The sequence below is a fragment of the Microtus ochrogaster genome, chromosome 22 (genome assembly GCF_000317375.1).
Source record: "Microtus ochrogaster isolate Prairie Vole_2 chromosome 22, MicOch1.0, whole genome shotgun sequence".
NCBI classification, from domain to species: domain Eukaryota; kingdom Metazoa; phylum Chordata; class Mammalia; order Rodentia; family Cricetidae; genus Microtus; species Microtus ochrogaster.
In genome coordinates, this window is record NC_022023.1 from 15,270,168 (window position 1) to 15,292,135 (window position 21,968).

Below are 21,968 nucleotides of genomic sequence, written 5' to 3' on the forward strand. Positions count from 1 at the left end.
CCGCTGAGCCATCTCTCCAGCCTTGGCCTTTGCTTTTAGCAGTACTCACGTCGTCGGTTTTCAGGGTTTGAAGAAACTCCTGCAGCTTATCTGTTGTTTTATCTGTTGCTAGGGATAAAATTTTCAGGTCCATTGTTGCTCATAGCAGAGAACTGTAAGGAGAAAAATAAAAAAGGTCACAGCTGGAAGCTTCTAGAAGTAATTCACATCAGTTACAGACAACACAGTAGTGTTCAGCAGATGGAAACCTCGTGTAAGATGATGCTTATCCTCATCAAGTCTTACGAATTTCCTACAATTCTGCACGTGATTTCATAGCTTCTGCAGACATTTGCACCATCTATTCAGCACTTAGCTATGTATCAGACATATTATAAACATATAGGACTATATAAACATATAATAAAACACTGTTCAACAAATGAATAACCTAACATTAAATAACCCTTAATAAATGCCAATTCAATGGTATAAAAAAAAAACCAAGTAGGGCTGGAGAGATGGCTCAGAGGTTAAGAGCACTGGCTGCTCTTCCAGAGGTCCCGAGTTCAATTCCCAGCACCCACATGGTGGCTCACAATCATCTATAATGAGATCTGGTGTCTTCTTCTGGTGTGCAAGCATACATGCAGACAGAACACTGTATACATAATTAAAAAAAAAACAAGTAAGGCAGAAGATGTGGCTCAGTGGCACAGTGCGTGACTAGCATGACAAGGCCCTAGGTTCAATTCCCATGTCATAAAAAAGGAGGAGAGCAGGTCAGGAGTTGTGGAGATCATAAGCACTAGCTGTTTAGCTTATACCAGGAGAGGGCGAGGAGGGATTAGGAATTCAAGACCAGCTCTCAGTTACACAGTGAGTCTGAGGCCAGCTCAAACTACAAGTGAGAAGCCAGGCCAGTGACATTAAAAGTGTTTTTAGAAGAAAAGTCTGGATTTTTTTTTTAAAGGAACTTCTTTTTTTTTTTTAATATTTTATTTATTATGTATACAATATTCTGTCTGTGTGTATGCCTGAAGGCCAGAAGAGGGCGCCAGACCTCTTTACAGATGGTTGTGAGCCACCATGTGGTTGCTGGGAATTGAACTCAGGACCTTTGGAAGAGCAGGCAATGCTCTTAACCACTGAGCCATCTCTCCAGCCCCCAAGTCTGGATTTTTCTTAAGAGACTACTTTTCTTTTTTTGGTTTTTCTGTATAGCCTTGGCCTTCCTGGAACTCCCTTTGTAGACCAGGCTGGCCTCGAACTCACAGAGATCCGCCTGCCTCTGCCTCCCGAGTGCTGGGATTAAAGGCATGAGCCGCCACAGCCCGGCTTAAAGATTTTTTTTTTAAGCAAAAAATAAATAAATAAATTGTATAGTTTCCTTCCAATCTAGCCTTTCCTTTTAGGTCTATCCTTATTTTAAAAGTGGTTTTCCAGCAGGTGGTAGTGGCACGTGCCTTTAATTCCAGCACTTGGGGAGGCAGAAGCACGAGGATCCCTGTGAGTTCAAGGTCAGTCTGGTCTACAGATGGACTTCCAATATAGCTAGACAGCTAGAGCGACATAAAATGAGATTCTGTCTCAAACACACACACAAACATTAAAACTGTATTATAAAGAGCTAGCAAATAAGAAACAAAAATCACACAATGAAATTAAACAGGCCCAAAGTCTATACATGACAGTGAATGTCCATACAGTTAGAGCAGCCACTCTGAAGCACTGGATTGTCACATTGGATTTTACACTGTCTCTATCAAATATGTTTTTATGCACTTACCACCAAAACCAGAAAAACATATAACAGAGTTTAAACTGGGTGACAAGAAAGGGCTGTTTGCAGGTAATGGAAATTTGAGTCATGAAAAGGGATATAAAGCTAACTGCTTTCCTATTTTATCACTCTATTCTAAGAACAAGGAATTGTTTTCTGGCCTTCAAAGCCACAAGGTCTTCCTCTTATTGGCCCTTACCAATAGGAGTTCTCATCTGAAACAAAATAAAGACCCACCCTTCCTTCCTTGCTCTCGAAGGTTCAATTTCTACAAAACCTTCAGACCTCAGATCAACCCACACTCTTAGATGCTGGGGTTAAATGCTCTGGAAGCACCGGCAAAATTGCTTCCACGATGTTACCAACTTTTAATACTACATTTTTAAATTAACAGCTGGGCCTCCCACGGGTCTACAATTCCACGGCTGTATCCAGTTTTGCTCATCATTGTGATCTTGAGCACAAGAACAAGCTTAGATTAAGGACCTAATGAATATCTGATGGGGGCTAAAGGATGTCACTCAGTCGTTAGAGGGCTTGCCTAACAGGCATGAAGCCTTGGGTTTGATGTCATCGCCACCCCAAAACTGTGTGAACCTGGCATGGTAATGCATGCCTGTAATCCAAGCCCTCGGGCGGTGGAGACAAGATCAGAAGTTTAAGGTCATCCTCAGCTGCACAGAGTTGTAGCCAATTAGGCTACATAAGACCCTTGCTCAAAAACAGAACGAAAGGGAAAAAGAAACAGAAACCATAAAACGAGGCATCCAGTGCAGTTTTCTGTCCCAACTTTTAAATACAGTGCCGAAAATATACTAAACATCTAGTGAAGATTGGGTGTTTGGTTTGTAAACACTATATAAATGGAAAAAACAAAACATCGGGTGCGGGTTATTAGCTTCTGGAGCTCCACTCTACTCACGAGGGCACCTCCTGAGCAGCCTGCCGATCCTACGCAGTGCCACTGGCCTGTCTTCCCGCTGGCACTGGGCTCCACGGGCGACACTGGGCTCCACGGGCGACACCGGGGCTCGGGGACGTCCCCGAAGGGCAGGACCAATAGGGAAGACTAAGCGAGGCGCGCCGCAGAAAAACCCGCCAAAACAGAGGCACCCGACCCCAGCGCTGGCACTAGGCATGGGGAACGCCAAGTCGCAAGGAGACCCGCCTGTCCTCCCAAGCCCATTTCCTCCCGCCCTGTGCGCGCAGACCCTGGAAAGTCATCCTAACCTCGCCGCAGCCTCCTTCCAAATTCCCGCTCAACTCCGCACAGCTGCACTTCCGTCGTCTGGAGCAACAGGTTCCGCCCCCGTAGTTCATTTCCGACTCCCTTGCTAGGCGGAGCGTACCATTCTAGCTGATGGGGAGGGGGGCGTTGCGATTTGTGGTTGCAAAGTTCGCAAGGGAGGCTCGACCCGCTTACTCGCTTTGGAGACCCCAGAGTGAGCATGCGCGTTATGGTCTGAGCTAGCCAAGCTTTAACTGGGCTCAACAAGTGTTGAAGCCTGTGCGGAAAGGATTGAATCAATAGACGGATTTATGCAGGTCTTTGCATTTGAAGCACCTGAAAGGCAGAGGGAGCGCTCAAAATTCACATTGTCTGTGGGGAGATGAAGCATGTCTGCTCCCTTACGTAACCTCAACGTTGAGCTGGTACTTTCCCAGAAGCACTGAATGTTCAATACATATTTGTTAATAAGCATCTGACTGTCAAGATCAATGGAGCAGTGGACCGAGGTTCTACTTTAGATTGAGGGTGCAGCTTGTGTAACGAGCCCACAGTTAACAAGCTCCTGGCTAGTTAAGCATGTGAAGGTTCTTAGGGTGGTGGAGGGGAAGCAGAGGCTTGTACATTTCTTTAATATTAGGGATGAGGGGGCAGGGGGGTCATGGATGTATTCACATTGTCTAACCATGTCCTTTTCAGATGAGTGCCCCAGAGAGTTAAAGAGATGATGAGCTGAGTTCGGAGGTCTGAAGTAGGGCCCCCTAAGAAGCTATAAGTTGTCTGTGGCAGTGGGGATCAAAGGGGTGACTTTGTGGACCTACTGTGGACACCCACCCTGAATATTTACCATCTGTCTTCCCTGCAGAGCCACTTCTCAGCTACCCATAGTGCCTCACACCCTGGTGGGCCCACTCTGTTGCTGTGGGACAATAGTCTTGTACCCTGGAAAGATTTGTCACTTGTATTGGTTTAATAAAATGCTGTTTGGCCAGTAGCCAAGCAGGAAGTATGGGGGAGGTGACCAGAACAGAAGAATTTGTCACCCAGCCATAGAGGACGAAAGATGAAAATACCTTGATGATAAAAGGTGCCAAGCCATATGGCTAACACAGACAAGAATTATGGGCTAATGTAAGTTATAATTAGTTAATAAGAAGCCTGAGCTAATAGGCCAACCAGTTGATAATTAATGTAGGCCTCTGTGTGTTTCTTTGGGACTGAACAGCTGCAGGACCAGGCAGGACAGAAACCTCTGTCAACACTCTGTAGAGGCTGGACCTCAAAAAAAAAAAAAAGACCCCCAAAAGGGGCTGCAAACTTGAGGATATCTAATGAGGTACTGAAAACATGTTCGAAAGAGGACATGCGGGTACTGGGGGGCACTTTTTTTAGTTCCCTGGACTCTGGAAGGGCATGACCAGAGAAGGTTCAATAGGGCACTTATTAGAAGCCCAGGTTCTTTCTTTTTTTTTTTTTTTTTTGGTTTTTCGAGACAGGGTTTCTCTGTGGCTTTGGAGCCTGTCCTGGAACTAGCTCTTGTAGACCAGGCTGGTCTCGAACTCACAGAGATCCGCCTGCCTCTGCCTCCCGAGTGCTGGGATTAAAGGCGTGCGCCACCACCGCCCGGCCCCAGGTTCTTTCATAACCTGGGCTAAAGAGCAGCACCACTTGCGAGAATCAGCAAGGAGTCTAAAGAGCCCACACTTAGAAGCACTTGACAGTGTTGACTTGCAGCAATCTCAAATGTCAAAGAAATGTAATCAGGGCATGGGGTGTAGCTCCGTTCGTTGAGTTCTTATGTAGCAAGCATGAAGACCCAGGTAGACTTTTTGGACAAGGGCAAAAAGCAGCCACATTCTTCACCAAAATATCACAAGAACTGTCTCTAGGTCACATACTATAATTCTTCTCCTCTGAAACCTTTTTAAGCCAGGTCCTCGCAGTTCAAATCACCCTCAGCACCACTGTCTTCCATATTCCTTCCGATATGGCCCATTAAGCAGTGCTTAAAGCATTTCACTGCTTTCCTAACCCAAAGTCCTTAAGTCCACATTTCTCCAAATAAAAACATGGTCAGGCCTATCACAGCAATACCCCACTCCTGGTACCTGAGAAGCTTTACACCCCAAATAAGTCTCTTTGCTGATGCAGCAATCAAATCAGACCAAATCAAGGTATATCTAAACAGGCCCAGGTTTAATGGGTAAAATGCGTCCAGATGATTTTCTGACCCTCCAGAGAGGAGACCGAAAAAACACGTGTCTGTTTTCGGGGGGACAGTTTATATACCCTGTGGGAGTGGTCTTGAGCATCTCTAGGGGAGGGGAGGTCATCATTTGGTGGACTTTTTGAGATGCAGCAGTGTTTGGAGAGAGATGGGGAAGGGGCTTGAGCTGGAGTGTCCCCCAGAGCGTCCAGACTCTTTGGGTATATGGGCGCCAGGGGCTGGGGTGGAGCTTCCACCAGAACAGTGCCAACTTCTGCTTCAGAGTTTCTATTGCTGTGAAGAGACACAATGACCATGGCAACTCCTATAAGGAGAACATTTAATTGGGGGTTAACTTACAGTTCGGAAATTTAGTCCATTGTTTTTCTGGTGGGATGATATAGGTTGTCTTTCTGTATATATGTTGCTTTTGTTGGTTGATGAATTAAGCTGTTTCAGCCAGTGGCTTAGCACAGCAAAGCCAGGCAGGAAATTCAAACAGAGATATAGAGAGAGCGTAGGCTGAGTCAAGCAGATGCCAGTAGGCCACGGAGGAAACAAGACATGTAGAAATGAGGTAATACCACGACCACATGGCAAAACATAGAGCACCCCAAGATCAACATGTGGTAGACGTTCTGACTTGTCACTCAACCTCTCATTGCAATCCTCACCCAATAAAACTGCCATAGTGACTGTCTCCTGACCTTGTCTCTCGGGTCCAGCCCACAGTCTCTCCTGTCCATGAGATCTCACTTCAAGCTGACCCTTAAATGGCTTCCTCAGCTTGGGTGTGACTCCTCTGCACCAGAACAACTCAGCCCTTGGGTTCCTAAGACTTATTGAACACCCTTCTGAATCGTGTATGCGGCCTTACTTTCATGGCCATTCTGCCATAAACAAGTCTACGTATGTACCTCTATATTTATTTTTTTATGTACACAAATATATGGGTGTGCGAAAGCTTAAGAGTTAATTTTGTTAATTAAAACTGGAATAAAATTTTAATGATTGTCTATGGCCAACTTTTCAAGCAAAATTAAAATTACTTGGGAAACTGCAGCCAAGCAAGCTGTGGTTTTACTTTTATTCAGTAACTTCAGATGCAGGCAAGCCCATCTGTTTCTGCTCATGACAGAAACGTGTTGAAAGACTTTTACACAAGTACACTGACCCTAGAAATGCAAGCCCCCTCCCGCCCTCCCTGCCTGCCTGCAGTCAGCTGGGGCCAGGCGGGCCAGGGAGCCCAAGCACTTCTGCCAGTGCAGCCAGCATAGGTTTGTGGGCCAATGAGGACAGTGTCACCATTGTTCCAGCCAGAGGAGCTAGAGGTAAACAGGACTCTTGGGGTGGGAGGAGGACAGAAGGAGGCAGGAGAAGAGCTCTGAGCCGTAATGTGTGCTTTGCGCCGGCTGGTGTCCTGAGATGCTCCAGGCCAGTGGTTCTCAATCTTCCTAATGCTGTGACTCTTTAATATTGTTTCATGTTGTAGCGACTCCCGACCATAGAGTTATTTTGTTGCTACTTCATAACTGTAATTTTGCTACCGTTATGACTCATAATGTAAATATCTGATATACAGGATATCTGGTATGTGACAACCCCCCCACACCAGGGGTCATGACTCCCGGGTTGAGAACCTGATGCTTTAGACAGCCCTTCGTCTACTAGGCTGTGCCATGGACTTCACAGTCTCTGGGTAACAGGGATGTTTTGCAATGGAGGCCTTTCTTTATTCAGTCCTGATGGAGCGTCTTAGCAGTTTGGGGGACAGCCTGGCCTCTTAGTCTTATCCTCTCTTGGGAGCCTCACACCCAGTGAAGATCCTTGGGGATAATAAAGTGTCACAGCCTGGGTGACTTAACCAACAGAAACTCATTCTCTAGAATCCCAGACTGGAGGTCTGAGACCAAGGCGTTATCCTTTGATGTCACCTCCTTAGCTTGTGGGTAGCTTTGTCTTCTTTCAGAGTCTACACATGGTCTTTCTTATGTAAACCCAAAACTGTGGTGAGAGCAAACCATTTCTGTGGCTGGATTCCAGAGAATGACCTGTGCCCGTGAGCTCAACCCAGCCTGAGCATCCCTAGGAGAGAGAACCAGGGCCGAAGGTGGGCTGTTTGGGCTCTGACTAAGATGAGGTTGACTAAAGAGAACTTTTCTCTTTAGTACAGAACTCCCTGGCTTTGTAATCCCCTACAGAAAATGATCTAAAGGACTTGCATCCTGAGAGAAATGAAAAACCGGTCAGAGTGACCTAATTGCTTTCTGCCTGAACCACGCTGTTTAGGCTAGGCTGTTTTGAAAAACACTTCATACGTGACAAGGGCCATCGCAGGAGCTGATAACAACTGGGAGAGCATTGCCTCAAGAATAGCCAAGAACTGACCAATTAAAAATATGTCCATAGTATGCTTCATCTATATACCCCAAGGACAGATAGGAACGGGCCAACTGAGAACGTACTTATGTCCATACTTCATTTGCATAATAATATCATGCTTATTGCATTTCACACCCTTTTGTAATCATTTGCTGCCCTCAGTTGGGTCTGGGTATGCAAATTAGGTGAGATTGTCTATAAAAAGTCTTGTAATCTCTAGAAGGCAGCTCCTTCTGCCCTCTCTGCCTTGAGTGTGCTGGATGAGTTCCCTGCCTAGACTAGTACTGTGCTTTGGAATAAACCTTGCTTTTTGCATCCAAGTCCCGGATCCCTGGTGGTCTTTTTGGGGGCAAGAGTCTGGGCACAACAATCCCTCACACCCCCGTGCAACACCAAGGCAGAGGTTGGATGTCCCCTGCTGAGGGCTGCTCAAGAGTTTCTGGCTGTGCTGAGGCTCAGGTGTGTTCCCCTCACATAGGAACCCACAGATTCTACATTGGGCAAAATTGCCAGCTCTCCAGTATACTTCGCTGGGATCAGGCACCGGAAGTGGGTGTTGTGTGGTCCTCCCTGATCTTCCCCACAGCCTCTAGCCATCACACTTCTCAGAGAAGATGAAATCAGCTTAGAGAAATAACCTTACGTCAAGAAAGATGCTGGAAGCCGGGCGATGGTGGCGCACGCCTTTAATCCCAGCACTTGGGAGGCAGAGGCAGGCGGATCTCTGTGAGTTCGAGACCAGCATGGTCTACAGAGCTAGTTCCAGGACAGGCTCCAAAGCCACAGAGAAACCCTGTCTCGAAAAACCAAAAAAAAAAAAAAAAAAAAAAAAAAAAAAGAAAAGAAAGAAAGATGCTGGAGCAAGGATTGCAAGTTGGGCAAGGGAGACCTACTGTATGTGGCTGCACACACCTGTTTTCTTGCCTTTGAGAGGAAGAGGTTGGAGGATCAGAAGTTCAAAACCTACCTCGGCTGCAGGACATGGGACGGGAGATGTGGTGGAGGAGGTGGAACCTGAGGGAATGACTTAGAAATGAAGTTTTTGTGTTTGTTTTTTTCTTTTCGAGACAGGGTTTTTCTATAACTTTGAAGCCTGTCCTGGAACTCCCTCTGTAGACCAGGTTGGCCTCAAACTCACAGAGATCCACCTGTCTCTGCTTCCTGAGTGCTGGAATTAAGGTGTGGGCCACCACCATGCAGTGAAATCGAGCTATTACATGTGTCAGGCCCTGGTTCGATCCTCAGCAGCCCACAAACACATCTGAACAAGTGGGCCGTGTAGTTTGGGGTCAGCTTAGGCTACATGGCAGGTCCTCCCCTGCTCAGCTTCACCAGGTCCGTCTCCCTCACATTGGGACAGTGGACCACAGGCCTGGATCACTCTAAAGACCACATTTACAATTTCTCTTCATTTCTGTATATGTCCTCCCCTTTGTGGGGAGTGAGTGCTCACTCTCCCAGGCTCCCCTGCCTCCCAGTTTGAGAAGGGAGAGGGCAGGTGAATGGGATGGGGCTGGCCCAGATCCCAGAGAAGTGGCTTCCACATGGCTGAACAGAGCTTCAGGCAGAAGCTCACAAAGCGAGGCTTTGATGGCTGCCCGCAGGCTGGGCCTCTCCCCTCTCCCTCAGGATGTTCTGCTTGTTTCACTCTGGGCCTCTTGTGAGCCTGATTTGATGGAAACAGTGGGTCTGAGAAGTTCCTTGTGACACACTAATCCGAGCTTGCTGACCTGACCACACCTCCAAAGGAGGCAGTTTCCAGAGCGCCAGAACAATTCAGAGGCTCCCGCAGTCCCAAGGACCCCAAGGACGAGCTGTCAGGTAAGTGAGTCAGTAACAAGGCTGGCGGGGAGCATAAGACAGTCTGTGGGGGTGAGTGGTCGGGTGGGGTGGGGTTCACCACCTCTCAGACTGCTCTGGTTGCCTGAAAAGCAGTGTGCCATTCTTCAGGGTAAGCCAGACCCTTCTACAGGCAGACTCAGCACTTACAAATGTGGAGTACCTAATTCAATTAGAACTGCAGATGATCAAATACCTTTTATGTGCTGTATTTGTAATTAACTGTGTTTTATTTGCCAATTCTAAATGGCAGAGAATGACGATATGGAGCTGGGGGGAGCATGTTTTCATGACATACGTGCATACAGATCCTGAATAAGCACTTTATAAAAATAAGAGCTAACTGCTTCTCTGTGCTGACTTTAACCTTCTAAGATCTGGGTCTTGCGCTCGTGATCTGCTTATCTGGCTGAGGGTATCCACTAATCCCTCTCAAGTTCTTCAGTCTTGCTTTGCTTTGTTTGTTTGTTTGAGACAGGGTTTCCCCCTCATAGTCCTGACTGTCCTGGAATGTCCTATGTAGATCAGGCTTGCTTCAAACTCAAAGATCCAAGTGCTGGGATTAAAGAGGTACACCACCACACCACCATGCCCAGCTTTTGCTGTTTGTTTTTTGAGATAGAGTCTCATGTAGTGCAGACTGGCTTTGAACTCACTATTTAGCTGAGAATAACCTTAACCTCTGATCCTCTTGCCTCTCTCTCCCAAGTGCTGGCATTATAGGTGTGTGCCACTGTACTCCGCCCTTGGTCTTTATGCCCATATGTTCGGACAAATGTCTGCTCTCCAAAAAGTTGGCTTGTATTGGTTCCTTTTTTTTTAAAGATTTATTATGTATACAACATTCTGCCTCCATGTAATGCAAATCTCATTACAGATGGTTGTGAGCCACCATATGGTTGCTGGGAATTGAACTCAGGACCTTTGGAAGGGCAGCCAGTGCTCTTAACCGCTGAGCCATCTCTCCAGCCCATATTTGGTTCCTATAGGCAGATTCGAGCCCCCAGAATTCCCTTGTCCTTGAAGGGCTATGGTAGGGAAAGGACAGATCCAGAATGTGGGAGACACTCAGTCTCTAGGATCCTCAAGTTTTAGTGGACAAATTGGGTTCATTTTGGTGTGATGCTAAGAAAGGGAGAGTGGGCTCTGTTGTAGAGCAAGATTCCACTCTAGATTATGTCCCAAAAACCCTGTGGTCATCATGACAATCGCTTTGGGTAGATGCTATTGTCCTCAATCTGCTCTCAGTCTCAGTCAAAATTAAACAACTTCCCTATGGTCACACAGGCGGCAAAAGCCAGTTTCAAATCCAGATCTCTCTAGCCTACAAGGTTTCGGTCACACACACACACACACACACACACGAGCTTGCACAGAGACGACACGACTGGATGCATCAGAGAGATTCAGTGTCAGGTAGACACAGGTTCAAGTCCCAGCTACTTAGCAGCTATGAGTATATAGCTGAGCTGACCAAATGACTCTGGTCACAGGCAGAAACAGAACTGAAGCTCTTCACAGTCACTTGGGGACATTTAGGCCTGGGAGGAGAAAGTCTGGGAACATATGGGCCATGACTGAAATCTGTTCTAGTGGCCCAGGGCTGCTGGTGTGCACGTTATTCAATTACATCTCACAATCCTTCCATCCCAGCAGGGAATAGTCAAGACTCACGTGAAATCACTCAACTTGCAAGTGTGAAAGACAGGGTTTGAACCCAGGACCCACATCCAGCTGCCCCAGACTGCTCCTTACTGCCTACCGGAGTCACAGCTTAGGTAGGTATCCGGTCCCCGGCTTCCTTGGGCTGTGTTACCACCGATAAGTCACTTACACTCCTGGCTCTGATTTTCCTTAGCTAAAACAGGAACAGTGCTGCCATGCCTGGCTCTGAGACAATGAATTTGAAAGTTCTTAGTGCGCCACCTAGCCCTGAACACACAGCCAGGCCTGGCGGCACCACGGCTCACCATTGCTCGAATACACTGGGGACAGAGCCATCCCCTGGGCTGAGAGGTTTCTGGGGTGCCCATTTGCACTGGGGAAGGAAGGCTTCCAGAACGGAAAAGAGGTTCCCTTATTATAGTGACCTGGCCCTGTAGCTGAGAATGGGGTCCATTTCTGGTTTATTCCTAGCTAGCCACAGCTGAAGTAGGGTGTCAGTGGTGTGTTCCTTCCAAAGGCATGTTCCCAAAGTGTACCCCAGGAACCTTGTCCTTCAGAGCTGGGTGGGGGAGGGGGACCCTAATTTTAGCTCTCTAGTCAGAATCTCAGGAACCAGGACCCATGCATCTGAATTTCTGGCCAATCACCTAGCAGGGGTGGGGGGATTGAATGCTTGAGAGCCACTGTTCTAGGACAAACAGAACAATTCCTCCAATATCACCACAGTCCTGACTTCCTTGGCTGCTGGGGACAGGCCATCTGGAGAGGCCAGGGCAGAGCAAACAGGTTCTTTCTTTCCCCTCAGTGTCTTCGAGAGGCAATATGTCAGAGGGGGTGAGTAGCATGGGCTCTTCTTCCCTTGTTTCCTTCCTCCCTACACTGTGACCATCTCTCTGGGGCCCCCCCATCTGCCGAAGGGAGGAGGCTTAGCAAAGTTCTTGGCCAAAGGGAGTATGCAAGATCTCAGCAAGCCCCCTATGCCAGTGGTCCTGGCTGTTGGAGTGGGGGCTGGGGTGGAGCTGTCCGACCTTCCACATGACTCCTCTCTGCTCAGGTGGGCACATTCCGAATGGTCCCTGAAGAGGAGCAGGAGCTCCGGGCACAGCTGGAACAGCTCACAACCAAGGACCACGGTCCCGTCTTTGGCCTGTGCAGCCAGCTCCCTCGCCACACTTTGCAGAAGGTGAGGTGCCAGAGTGGGAGTGGGTGAAGCGCTGTCTGGGGCAACCTGGTATGGAGCACAATAGGGATGGGGTGGGCAGAGCAGAATCCTTTCTCCTTCCTGCTGCCTCAAGTCTGGGAGGTCACTGAGTGAAGGGAGGGGGCCGTCCTCCTCCTTGGGGAACTCGGACAAGAACACATCACCTCTAGCCCCCTTAGCCTGCTCTTCTGGGAGACGGGCAGAAGAACACCAACTTGCCAAGTAAAGTGGTTCATGCCTGTAGACCCAGTATTTGGGAGACAGAGGTTGGAGAATTATAGTTTTAAAGCCAGCCTGGGTTACATATAGAGATCCTGTCTCAAACAAACAAACAAAAAACAAACAAAAAAACCAAAAAAAAAAAAACCGGATTGGGGGTGTGACTCAGTTGGCAGTTGTCTAAAGTTCCTGAGATTCTGTGTTCCTCCTCCAGTGTCACATAAAACTGGGCATGGTAGCACATGCCTGTAATCCCAGCACTCGGGAGGTACAGGCAGGATCAGCAGTTAAAAGTCAATCTTGGCTCTACGTCAAATTGAGGTCAGCCTGGTTTAGAAACATTGTCTCACAAAACAAACCAAAGGTTGGGTGGTGGTGGCACACACCTTTAATCCCAGCATTTGGGAGGGAGAGGCAGGTGGATTTCTGTGAGCCTGGGGCCAGCTTGGTCTACAAGGCAAGTTCCAGGACATCCAGGGCTATTACACAGAGAAACCCTGTCTCAAAAAACAAAACCCTGGAGCCGGGCGATGGTGGCGCACGCCTTTAATCCCAGCACTCGGGAGGCAGAGGCAGGCAGATCTCTGTGAGTTCGAGACCAGCCTGGTCTACAGAGCTAGTTCCAGGATAGGCTCCAAAGCCACAGAGAAACCCTGTCTCGAAAAACCAATAAATAAATAAATAAATAAATAAATAAATAAATAAATAAATAAAATATATAAAAAAAACCCTCCAAACAAAACAAAAACCCAAAACAGACAAACAAACAAAACACAAAACAAAGCAAAAATAAGGGCTTGGTGAGGTGGCTCATTGACTAAAAGGCATTTGCCATCAAACCTGACCAAACAAGTTTTATCCCAAGTACCCAACTCCACAAGTCGTCCTCTGGCTTCCACATAAACATCCTGTGTGCCCCCTAAACATACATGTAAAAACAAATAAATGCAAAAGGCAACTAATATAAAGAACAAAATAATAAATAAAAAACAAAGAAACCCCCACAATGAGTCATGGCAAAAATCAAACACACAGTGTAGGGCTGGAGAGATGGCTCAGCGGTTAAGAGCACTTGTTGCTCCTGCGGAGGATCCGGGTTGGATGCCTAGTACCCAGTGGTGGTCCACAGCTTTTCATGACTCCAGTCCCAGGGGACCTGATGCCCTCTTATGACCTTCTCAGACAGGCACCAAGATCGCATATGGTACACAGACATGTGCAGGCCAAACACTCACATAGGCAGGCACCAAGATCGCATATGGTACACAGACATGTGCAGGCCAAACACTCACATATACAATGAATAAAGTCAGTAAATTAAACACACACACAATGTATCTAGAGGGCCGAGCAGGGTGTCGGCTAAGAGCACAGTACACACGGGCATTTGTTAGAAAGTCATTGCTGTCAATATCTCGCATCCAGGCTGAGCAGTTTGACACTCTCCAAAAGCAAATGTCTATGGGAAAGCAACATGCCACTCCTTGACCCTGGAGGGCACAGGAGGAGTAAGGCTCAAACTGCAGCGCCCTGGGCTCTCCCAGCAGGCCAATTTGGATTTGAGCCTTCCCACACTTGCCCTGTTCCTCACTAGCACCTCTAAGGTAACTTCTGCCCCATCTCACCCTGTTACAGGCCAAGGATGAGCTGAATGAGAAGGAGGAGACCCGGGAGGAGGCCGTGAGGGAGCTACAGGAGCTGGTTCAGGCTCAGGCAGCTTCAGGGGAGGAGTTGGCCCTGGCGGTGGCCGAGAGGGTCCAGGCCAGGGACAGCGCCTTTCTCCTGCGCTTCATCCGTGCTCGCAAGTTTGACGTGGGCCGCGCTTATGAGTTGCTCAAAGGTAAGGCCTGCACTGGAGGGCTGGCCCTGCCGGGTAAGAGGACGTTTTGAGGAGGGTGTCTGCCCTTCCCACAGTAAAGAAAACTCTCTTATGCCGTGACATAGTCACTGTCTCCATATACTTCATGTGAGTGAGTATGCACACACATGGGTGCACATGTGTGTGAACGGAGTAGTCCTTAAGATCACTTGGGCACTGTCAGCTGGTAGATGGATGGACGGACAGATGGATGGATGGATGGATGGATGGATGGATGGATGGATGGATGGATGGATGGGTGGATAGATGGGTGGGTGGATGGATGGATAGATGGACAAAATTAGATGGTAAAGGCCAGATTCCTAGAAGAATCTCTTCTCTGTCAGTCTTGGAACTCAGTGAGTAGAATTCAGGTACCACATGTAGGCGACGAAGGAAGGTGTTTCCTTTGGATCCCCACCTTTGGCTCTGGGATGTTCCAGGTGGTGAAGTCGTGCCTCCTGCATGCACTTACCCGAAACTAAACTTCAACCCCAGTGGACCCAAAGATGGTGCTTACCTTGGGGATGGGGAGCTGGGACAGAACTGCCACGGGCATGCTGGGTGGATAAACGCATTTCCTGAAGAAATCAAGTCTTTGGTGTCTACAGAGGGAAGGACTGGGGAGGAAGAAGCGGCTGCAGCCTATTGCCTTTCCGTTTTTACTTTTCTCCTCTGTACCCAGATGTCAAGTCAGTGCCACCCTGGGCCCGCCGCTGTTTTAGGGCATTGAGCTCAAGCAGCCCATGCTGTTGTAGAACTTACATTCTCTTGGGGGGAATAATACACCTGATGGCTAGAACACCTAGGTAGAGTTTGAGTGACAGGGGGCAAGGAGAAGAATGAGCAGTTGGCTATGAAGGGCAGAAGATCAAGGCTGCCAAGGAAGTATCTAGAAAGGCTCCCATGGGCCGGGCGGTGGTGGCGCATGCCTTTAATCCCAGCACTCGGGAGGCAGAGGCAGGCAGATCTCTGTGAGTTCGAGACCAGCCTGGTCTACAAGAGCTAGTTCCAGGACAGGCTCCAAAGCCACAGAGAAACCCTGCCTCGAAAAACCAAAAAAAAAAAAAAAAAAAAAAAAAAAAAAGAAAGGCTCCCATGGCAAAGGAAGACCTGAAAATAAACCCCAAGGAAATTAGACACCTGTGTAACTAGGCTGAGGGCACAGCAAGGCAAATGTGAGGCAGGATAGGGGTGGAATGTTCAGTCGGGCGGTGGTGGCGCACGCCTTTAATCCCAGCACTCGGGAGGCAGAGGCAGGCAGATCTCTGTGAGTTCGAGGCCAGCCTGGTCTACAAGAGCTAGTTCCAGGACAAACTCCAAAGCTACAGAGAAACCCTGGGCGGGGAATGAAGAGTGGAATGTTCTAGAACAGTAGCAAAGTGTTGGCAGTTTTTTTTAACATTGTTCCCTAAACCCCTCCAATGGGCCCCAGCTTGGGGGCACAGATAGCCACAGGAAGGCAGGGACCTGTTCATGGACAGTAAGAATGGTATTTGTGGGCAACGTAGGCACTGCCCGAATTAGGAAGAGCCTCTGAGTCTAGCTGGGGCTTTGAGTTATCTTCCCAGGCTTTTCCTCAGCACTGCCCAGCCACCCACTCAGTTGGCCCTGTGCCCAGTTGACAGCCTGTGCCTTGTCCCCAAGGGAAGGGACCTAACACATATGATCACTTTCATATGAAGGACTGTACCTCAGGACAGCTCACTAGGTGAGCATTGTGAACCATGTGTAATTGCCCCAACATTTGTGGGGGACAGGCCAATCTTGTGGAAAGAAAACTTGGGGCGGAGACAGCTGGCTCTCCTGTTATACGCAGACGGCGGCCAGGATTCTCACCATGTGCCTCCTGAGAAGGTGGGTGAGCGTGACTGGAATGGCCTCCAGAATGGCTCCTTAACTCTCCCTCTTGCAGGCTATGTGAACTTCCGGCTCCAGTACCCTGAGCTTTTCGACAGCCTGTCCATGGAGGCCCTCCGCTGCACTATTGAGGCCGGTTACCCTGGCGTCCTCTCCAGCCGAGACAAGTATGGCCGAGTGGTTATGCTCTTCAACATTGAAAACTGGCACTGCGAAGAAGTCACCTTTGATGAGGTCAGCTGGGTTCTCTGTCCTAACTGTTGTCTTTGTTGTTGGATTGACCAGGAGGCAAGGTCTGTGGAGGGACAAGGGCAGGCAGCCACCTGCCACCAGGCCTTTTCCACATGGGGAGAGAATCCCTGGGGTGTTCCAGGAGAGCAGGGAAGTCCCACGGCTTTGTAGGTAGAGCCCACTGGCCTGGTTATCCCCAGCAACACCAACTGGGGACAGCAACTATGGGCCAGGAGCTGACGGAAACCCTGCCAAACACTGAAAGCTGAGAGCAACAGAGAAACGAGGATCAGAGGGCTGTGGGCTGGAAGATTCTGGAAGATACAGGTTCTGCCCTACTTATCTGCTTTCCGTGTGCTCCTATGTTTAAGCCTTTAAGAGGGCTGACTAAGGGAAAGAAGGATTTTCCTTTATTCTTTTCTTCTTTCTCTCATTTTTCCTCCTTTCTTCCTTTTGTTTTGAAACGGTCACGGGTATCCCAGGCTGGCCTGGAATTCACGATGTAGTTAAGGATCGCGTTCAAACTTGTGCTTCCCTCACTATGTTGGGGTTTACAGGCCTGTGCCAACATACCTGGTTTTAGGCAGTGTTGGGGATCAAACCCAGCGCTTCACACATTCTACACGGGTACTCTACCAAGTGAGCCGAGTTCCCAGCCTTCTCCTGTGTTTCTAAGTATACTAGTGTATGTAAATACAGGGGACTGTCTTCTTCACCTTTTCTACTTTTTAGACCCCAGGCTTTAAGAAGAAATTAGATTCCACTGGCCAGCCCTTCGCTCTCGTTAAATGGTGATGGACATAGCCAACATCTCTACCTTATGTCGGCTCTTATTAAGGGTGTTACTAGGCCTTCGCAGTAACAAGATACTAGACATAGAATTAAAGCTTTTTAAAAAAAGAAAGACATATTATTTTGGGGAGGAGGGTTGGAGAGACGGCTCAGCGGTTAGAGCATTTGCTGCTCTTGCAGAGGACCTGAGTTCTATTCTCAGCACGCATGCCAAGCTGCTCACAGTCTCCTGTTACTCCTGCATCAGTGGCACCAACATCTTCATCATAAATAAATAATAATAAAAATTGAAACAAGCTAGGCAGTGGCGATGCACACCTTTAGTCCCAGCTATACAAAGAAACCCTGTCACAGGGTCTCTACTGCCTGGCTTATTTTAAATAAAATGTATGCGCTAGTTCCTGGAGAAGCCAGAGGCATCAGCTCCCCTGGAGCAGGAGTTACACTTAGAGGTAGTTATAAGCCAGCCCCCTGATGTGGGTACTGAGATCCAAACTCAGGTCCTCTGTAAGAACAGCAAGCTCTCTTAATCACAAAGCTATCTGTCTAGCTCCAACTAAAGGTATATTTTTTTAGAGAAAAAAATTAAAAAACATGCACTTTTCTTATTATGTAAACAGTATCTATTCTTTTTAGACTATGCAAAAATTGAAAACAAAATCATTTATAATTCTGTGACCTAGATTTTTTTCTTACCTCTGTACTCTTCCAGCTTATTTTACACACACACACACACACACACACACACACACACACACACACACACACACACTTTATATAACTGTGGGATCATCAGTCATCAGTTTCTCTCTGTAATTTTGGAGCCTGTCCTGGAACTTACTCTGTAGACCAGGCTGGCCTTGAACTCACTGAGATCTGTCTGCCTCTGCCTCCTGACTGCTGGGATTAAAGGCGTGCGCCACCAATGCCAGGCTTTCCTTAGTCATTCTTGGTGGCACAGGCCCATACACCCATCTGCTAGGGAGGCTGAGGCAGGAGGACTGATTACAGATTTAAAGCTTGTCTGGACTACAGAGTGAGTTCAAAGCCAGCCTGGTCACTTAGTAAGACTGCCTAAAAATGCAAAGGGAAAAGAGGGCTGGTGATACCGTTTAGTAATCTACAGTACCCTGGGTTCAGTCCCCAGTACTGAAAAAGAGATGGGGGAGAGAAGAAGGGAAGGAATGCAGAGAGAGAGGGAGGGGGAAAGAAACGGAGGGAGAAGGAGAGGGAGGGAAGGAGGAAGGGAGGGAGGGAAGAAGGAAGTAAGTAGGGAGGGAGGGAGGGAAAGATGGAGGGAAGGAAGAAGGATCAGGGAAACGTGGAATCCAACAGGCAGGATAATGGCGGTCAGAGCTACAATTCCAGCACTCAGGAGTTGGTGGAAGGAGGACCTCTTGTTTAAAGCTAGCCTGGGCTAAACAAGTTTCCAAGGCCAGCCTGAGCTACAAAGTTAGACTCTGTAAAAAAACAAGAAATCCAAGGGCTGGAGATACAGCTCAGTAGCATAGTGCTTGCCTAGCGCGACCAAGACTCCACCAATGATTTCTGGTACCAACAAATGAACTAAGGCAGAACAAAATCAACACGAGACTTTTCTGTGCTATGAAATATCATGAAGAGTCCCCCATATTGTTAATGATTTACCGCTTCACAATAGTCCATCGCTTAAATAAATCTACCTTCATTTCACTCCTCTCTTACTGGATACTCAGGTCGTTTCTAGTGGTTTCCAACATTATAAAAGTGCTGGGATAGACTCAGTGGCTTCTAATCATGAACATGACATCTGGTGTTATTTTATTAGCATGTATTCTGGGAGGGGGGCATGTGTGGCAAATTCCTGCAGCGAGGAAGGTGCCAGTTGGCTCTCTACCCGGGACTCTGAGATTTAATCACCTCTGTGGGTTGGATCTTAACCCCTGCTTGCTGTGCTCCCGGCTTTGTGAGGCTTGAGATCAACTCTGGGGCTTATGACCTAGCCACACACCCAGCCCCCTGCGCTTCTAGATTTTGCAGGCATATTGTTTCATTTTGGAGAAACTGCTGGAGAATGAGGAAACACAAATCAATGGCTTCTGTATCGTTGAGAATTTTAAGGGCTTCACCATGCAACAGGCGGCAGGACTCCGCCCCTCGGATCTCAAGAAGATGGTGGACATGCTCCAGGTGAGACCTTGGAATCTGCCCCGTGGGAACCTTTCACAGGTGGTTTCCCAGTTTCCACGATGCAGGAAGAAACGCGAGGAGTTGACAATCTAGTGTCATACAGAGCGGTGACAACAGTCATCTCAACAGTCAACAACCATCGGACTTGCATGGTGATTGAGCCTGTTAAGTAGATGGTAATGAGTTCGTTGACTCCTTGAGAGGATTCTCCTCCATGTCCTCTGCTTCATCTTACAAACCTGGAAATTGAGGCTTGGAGGTTAAGCGACTTTGCAAGGTCACACACAGTAGAGTGGCAGAGGCTGGATTTGACTCCATGAGAGTGATCCTGGAACCTCAGGCTGTCTGGCCAATGTATATCCTGCCGTCTCTTTTTGCTTGTGAGTTTATCCTGAGGACAGCACATCACCAGTCCCCTTATGAGTCCTTTACATACAGATAACCCCCATTCTCTTCCTTGAGCTACCTTATATTTGCCCTGTGTGTGTTGGGAAAGAAGAGGCTGGAGATATGGGTATACATGGCAGTTGCTGAAGGACAAGGAGGCTTGACAATGATGTCCTTACATTTGGTCTATAATGGTTTGCCATCCACCCAGTACACAAGTGGTTTGGAAAAACCTCAATCACTCTGATTGGGGATATGGCTCTATTCCTAGCACTGGTCATTGTAGCACATACCTGTAATTCTAGCACTCAGAAGCAAGAGGCAGGAGAATTGGAAGGTCAAGGTCATAACTCAACTATGTCATGCTTTAGACACATGAGATCATGTCTCGCAAAACCAATAAATAATACTAACACACCACACACCAAATACCAAAACACACACACACCAAATACCAATACACAGAACATACACACACACAGAACACACACCCCAAACACATAATCACCAAATAACCAAGCAAGGCTACCATTTTATCCTTTAAAACAAATTATTTCTAGGGTTTCAGTTTTGTTTTTGTTTTGCACCATGGAACAGCTTTAGGCTGTGTAACTTGCAGGGATTCCTCCCTATACCTTGGAGCCAAAGTGAAGCCAAAGTTCTCGGGTGGCTGGCCCTGGGATGAGCTATACTCAGGTCAACATGTGATGCTGCACAAATCAGTCCTCACTATACGGGGATAGCCTGTGTCTGTGTGTGTGCATGTATGTGTGTCTGTGTCTGTGTGCATTGTGAGCATGTATGTGTGCATGTGTGAGCATGTGTGTGTGTGTGCTGATAAGTAGGAGCCTCAGAGTCCATTGGGGCAATGAGGTGATGGGATCTCTCCTCTCTCTCTCTCTCTCTCTCTCTCTCTCTCTCTCTCTCTCTCTCTCTCTTCCCCCCTCCCTCCCTCCCTCCCTCCCTCCCTCTCCAGGATTCATTCCCAGCCAGGTTTAAAGCTATCCACTTCATCCACCAGCCATGGTACTTCACCACCACCTATAATGTGGTCAAGCCCTTCTTGAAGAACAAGTTGCTACAGAGGGTGAGTTCATGTCTGCCTCCTGAGCCTCCTCAGACACTGCACACTGGTCCCGAGTTGAGTGGACAACCCGCTCCCACAGTTCCACACGGAGGACTGTAGAGAAAGGCATCAGGCAGAGACAGCCCGCAGCAGCTTTGTCCTCCCCTCCTCCCTCTTCCTTCCACTCAGCTGCCCTGCTCACTTCCCTGCAGGTCTTTGTCCACGGAGATGACCTTGACAGCTTCTTCCAGGAGATTGACGAGAACATCTTGCCTGCTGACTTTGGGGGTACACTGCCCAAGTACGATGGCAAGGTGGTTGCTGAGCAGCTCTTTGGCCCCCGGGTCCAAGTTGAGAATACAGCCCTGTGAGAAGACACCCTACCATATGATCTGTGTTAGCATCTTAGCCCTTCCTCAGCTTTCCTGAACCCAAGACTGGGAACAGAAATGCCCGAGGTGACTGTGGCTTCCCCAAACTTCCTAGGTTTAGGAGAGCTTGAGTGGCCCCTCATTCCAAACTGACATAGAGGGTAGCTGAGGCAAGGGAGTTATAGTCCCACCTGCCTCTGCAGTTACAGGGCAGTGACAATCCTGTGAGAAGCTGGATTTCAAAGACTAATTAGGCTTCTCCGCCATTTCCTTTGTAGCCGCTTTGATACTTCGTGTGTGTAAGGTGGAGCTGGAAGCCCACTCACAATTCTGTATAAAAGAAGGGAGGCTTGAAGCACTAATGGTTTGACAAACTCAGCAGCTGCAGCAGGCAAGGGGTTTCCCACCCAGAATTCCAGGGAGGGAGCAGCTTCGAAACAGTCACATTTGGGGGTGACCTGCTGCTGAGTGCCCTAGGAGCTAAGAGCCTGAGATCTTTCCAGGGTGGAGGTCACATCCCTTCCTCTCCACCTAGCTTAGGTGTGGTCCTTGGGGTGGACTCCCCTTCACTAGAAGGTCTCTTTGCCTTGTTGGGTGGGTTTTGCTTAAATTTATATTATCTTCTCTGAGCACCTAGTCCTTGATAGACAAATAAAGCCATTCTTTGTCCGTGTCAAGCTCTTTTTTTTTTTTTTTTTTTTGGCCTGGAGAACTAAAATCACGAACATCTGC

At 48.0% G+C, this 21,968-nt stretch overlaps 2 protein-coding genes across 2 annotated transcripts in view; one reads left to right on the forward strand and one right to left on the reverse strand.

The window, feature by feature from the left end:
• Fanci (FA complementation group I) overlaps positions 1 to 3,048 on the reverse strand; it is a 50,814-nt gene extending 47,766 nt beyond the window's left edge. Inside the window, exons 1-2 of the mRNA XM_005357726.2 lie at positions 2,993 to 3,048; positions 50 to 152 (exon numbers count right to left, since the gene is read on the reverse strand). Coding sequence (XP_005357783.1) covers positions 50 to 133 — 84 coding nt within the window. The 5' untranslated portion in view covers positions 134 to 152; positions 2,993 to 3,048. The remainder of the gene's footprint in view (positions 1 to 49; positions 153 to 2,992) is intronic.
• A 6,246-nt stretch (positions 3,049 to 9,294) lies between these two features.
• Rlbp1 (retinaldehyde binding protein 1) lies at positions 9,295 to 21,904 on the forward strand. The gene is made up of 9 exons (XM_026784330.1): positions 9,295 to 9,399; positions 11,071 to 11,195; positions 11,888 to 11,916; positions 12,137 to 12,265; positions 14,138 to 14,342; positions 16,276 to 16,454; positions 19,254 to 19,412; positions 20,776 to 20,886; positions 21,078 to 21,904. The coding sequence occupies exons 3-9, from the start codon at positions 11,905 to 11,907 to the stop codon at positions 21,234 to 21,236; spliced, it is 954 nt and encodes a 317-aa protein (XP_026640131.1). The 5' UTR covers positions 9,295 to 9,399; positions 11,071 to 11,195; positions 11,888 to 11,904; the 3' UTR covers positions 21,237 to 21,904.
• The last annotated feature ends 64 nt before the right edge of the window (positions 21,905 to 21,968 follow it).

Bases quoted from the DNA above. Each gene is read 5' to 3' on its own strand.
- Rlbp1 (XM_026784330.1), top strand. The intron at 12,266-14,137 runs GTGAGGTGCCAG...ACCCTGTTACAG, and splicing joins CTCGCCACACTTTGCAGAAG to GCCAAGGATGAGCTGAATGA. The intron at 20,887-21,077 runs GTGAGTTCATGT...ACTTCCCTGCAG, and splicing joins AGAACAAGTTGCTACAGAGG to GTCTTTGTCCACGGAGATGA.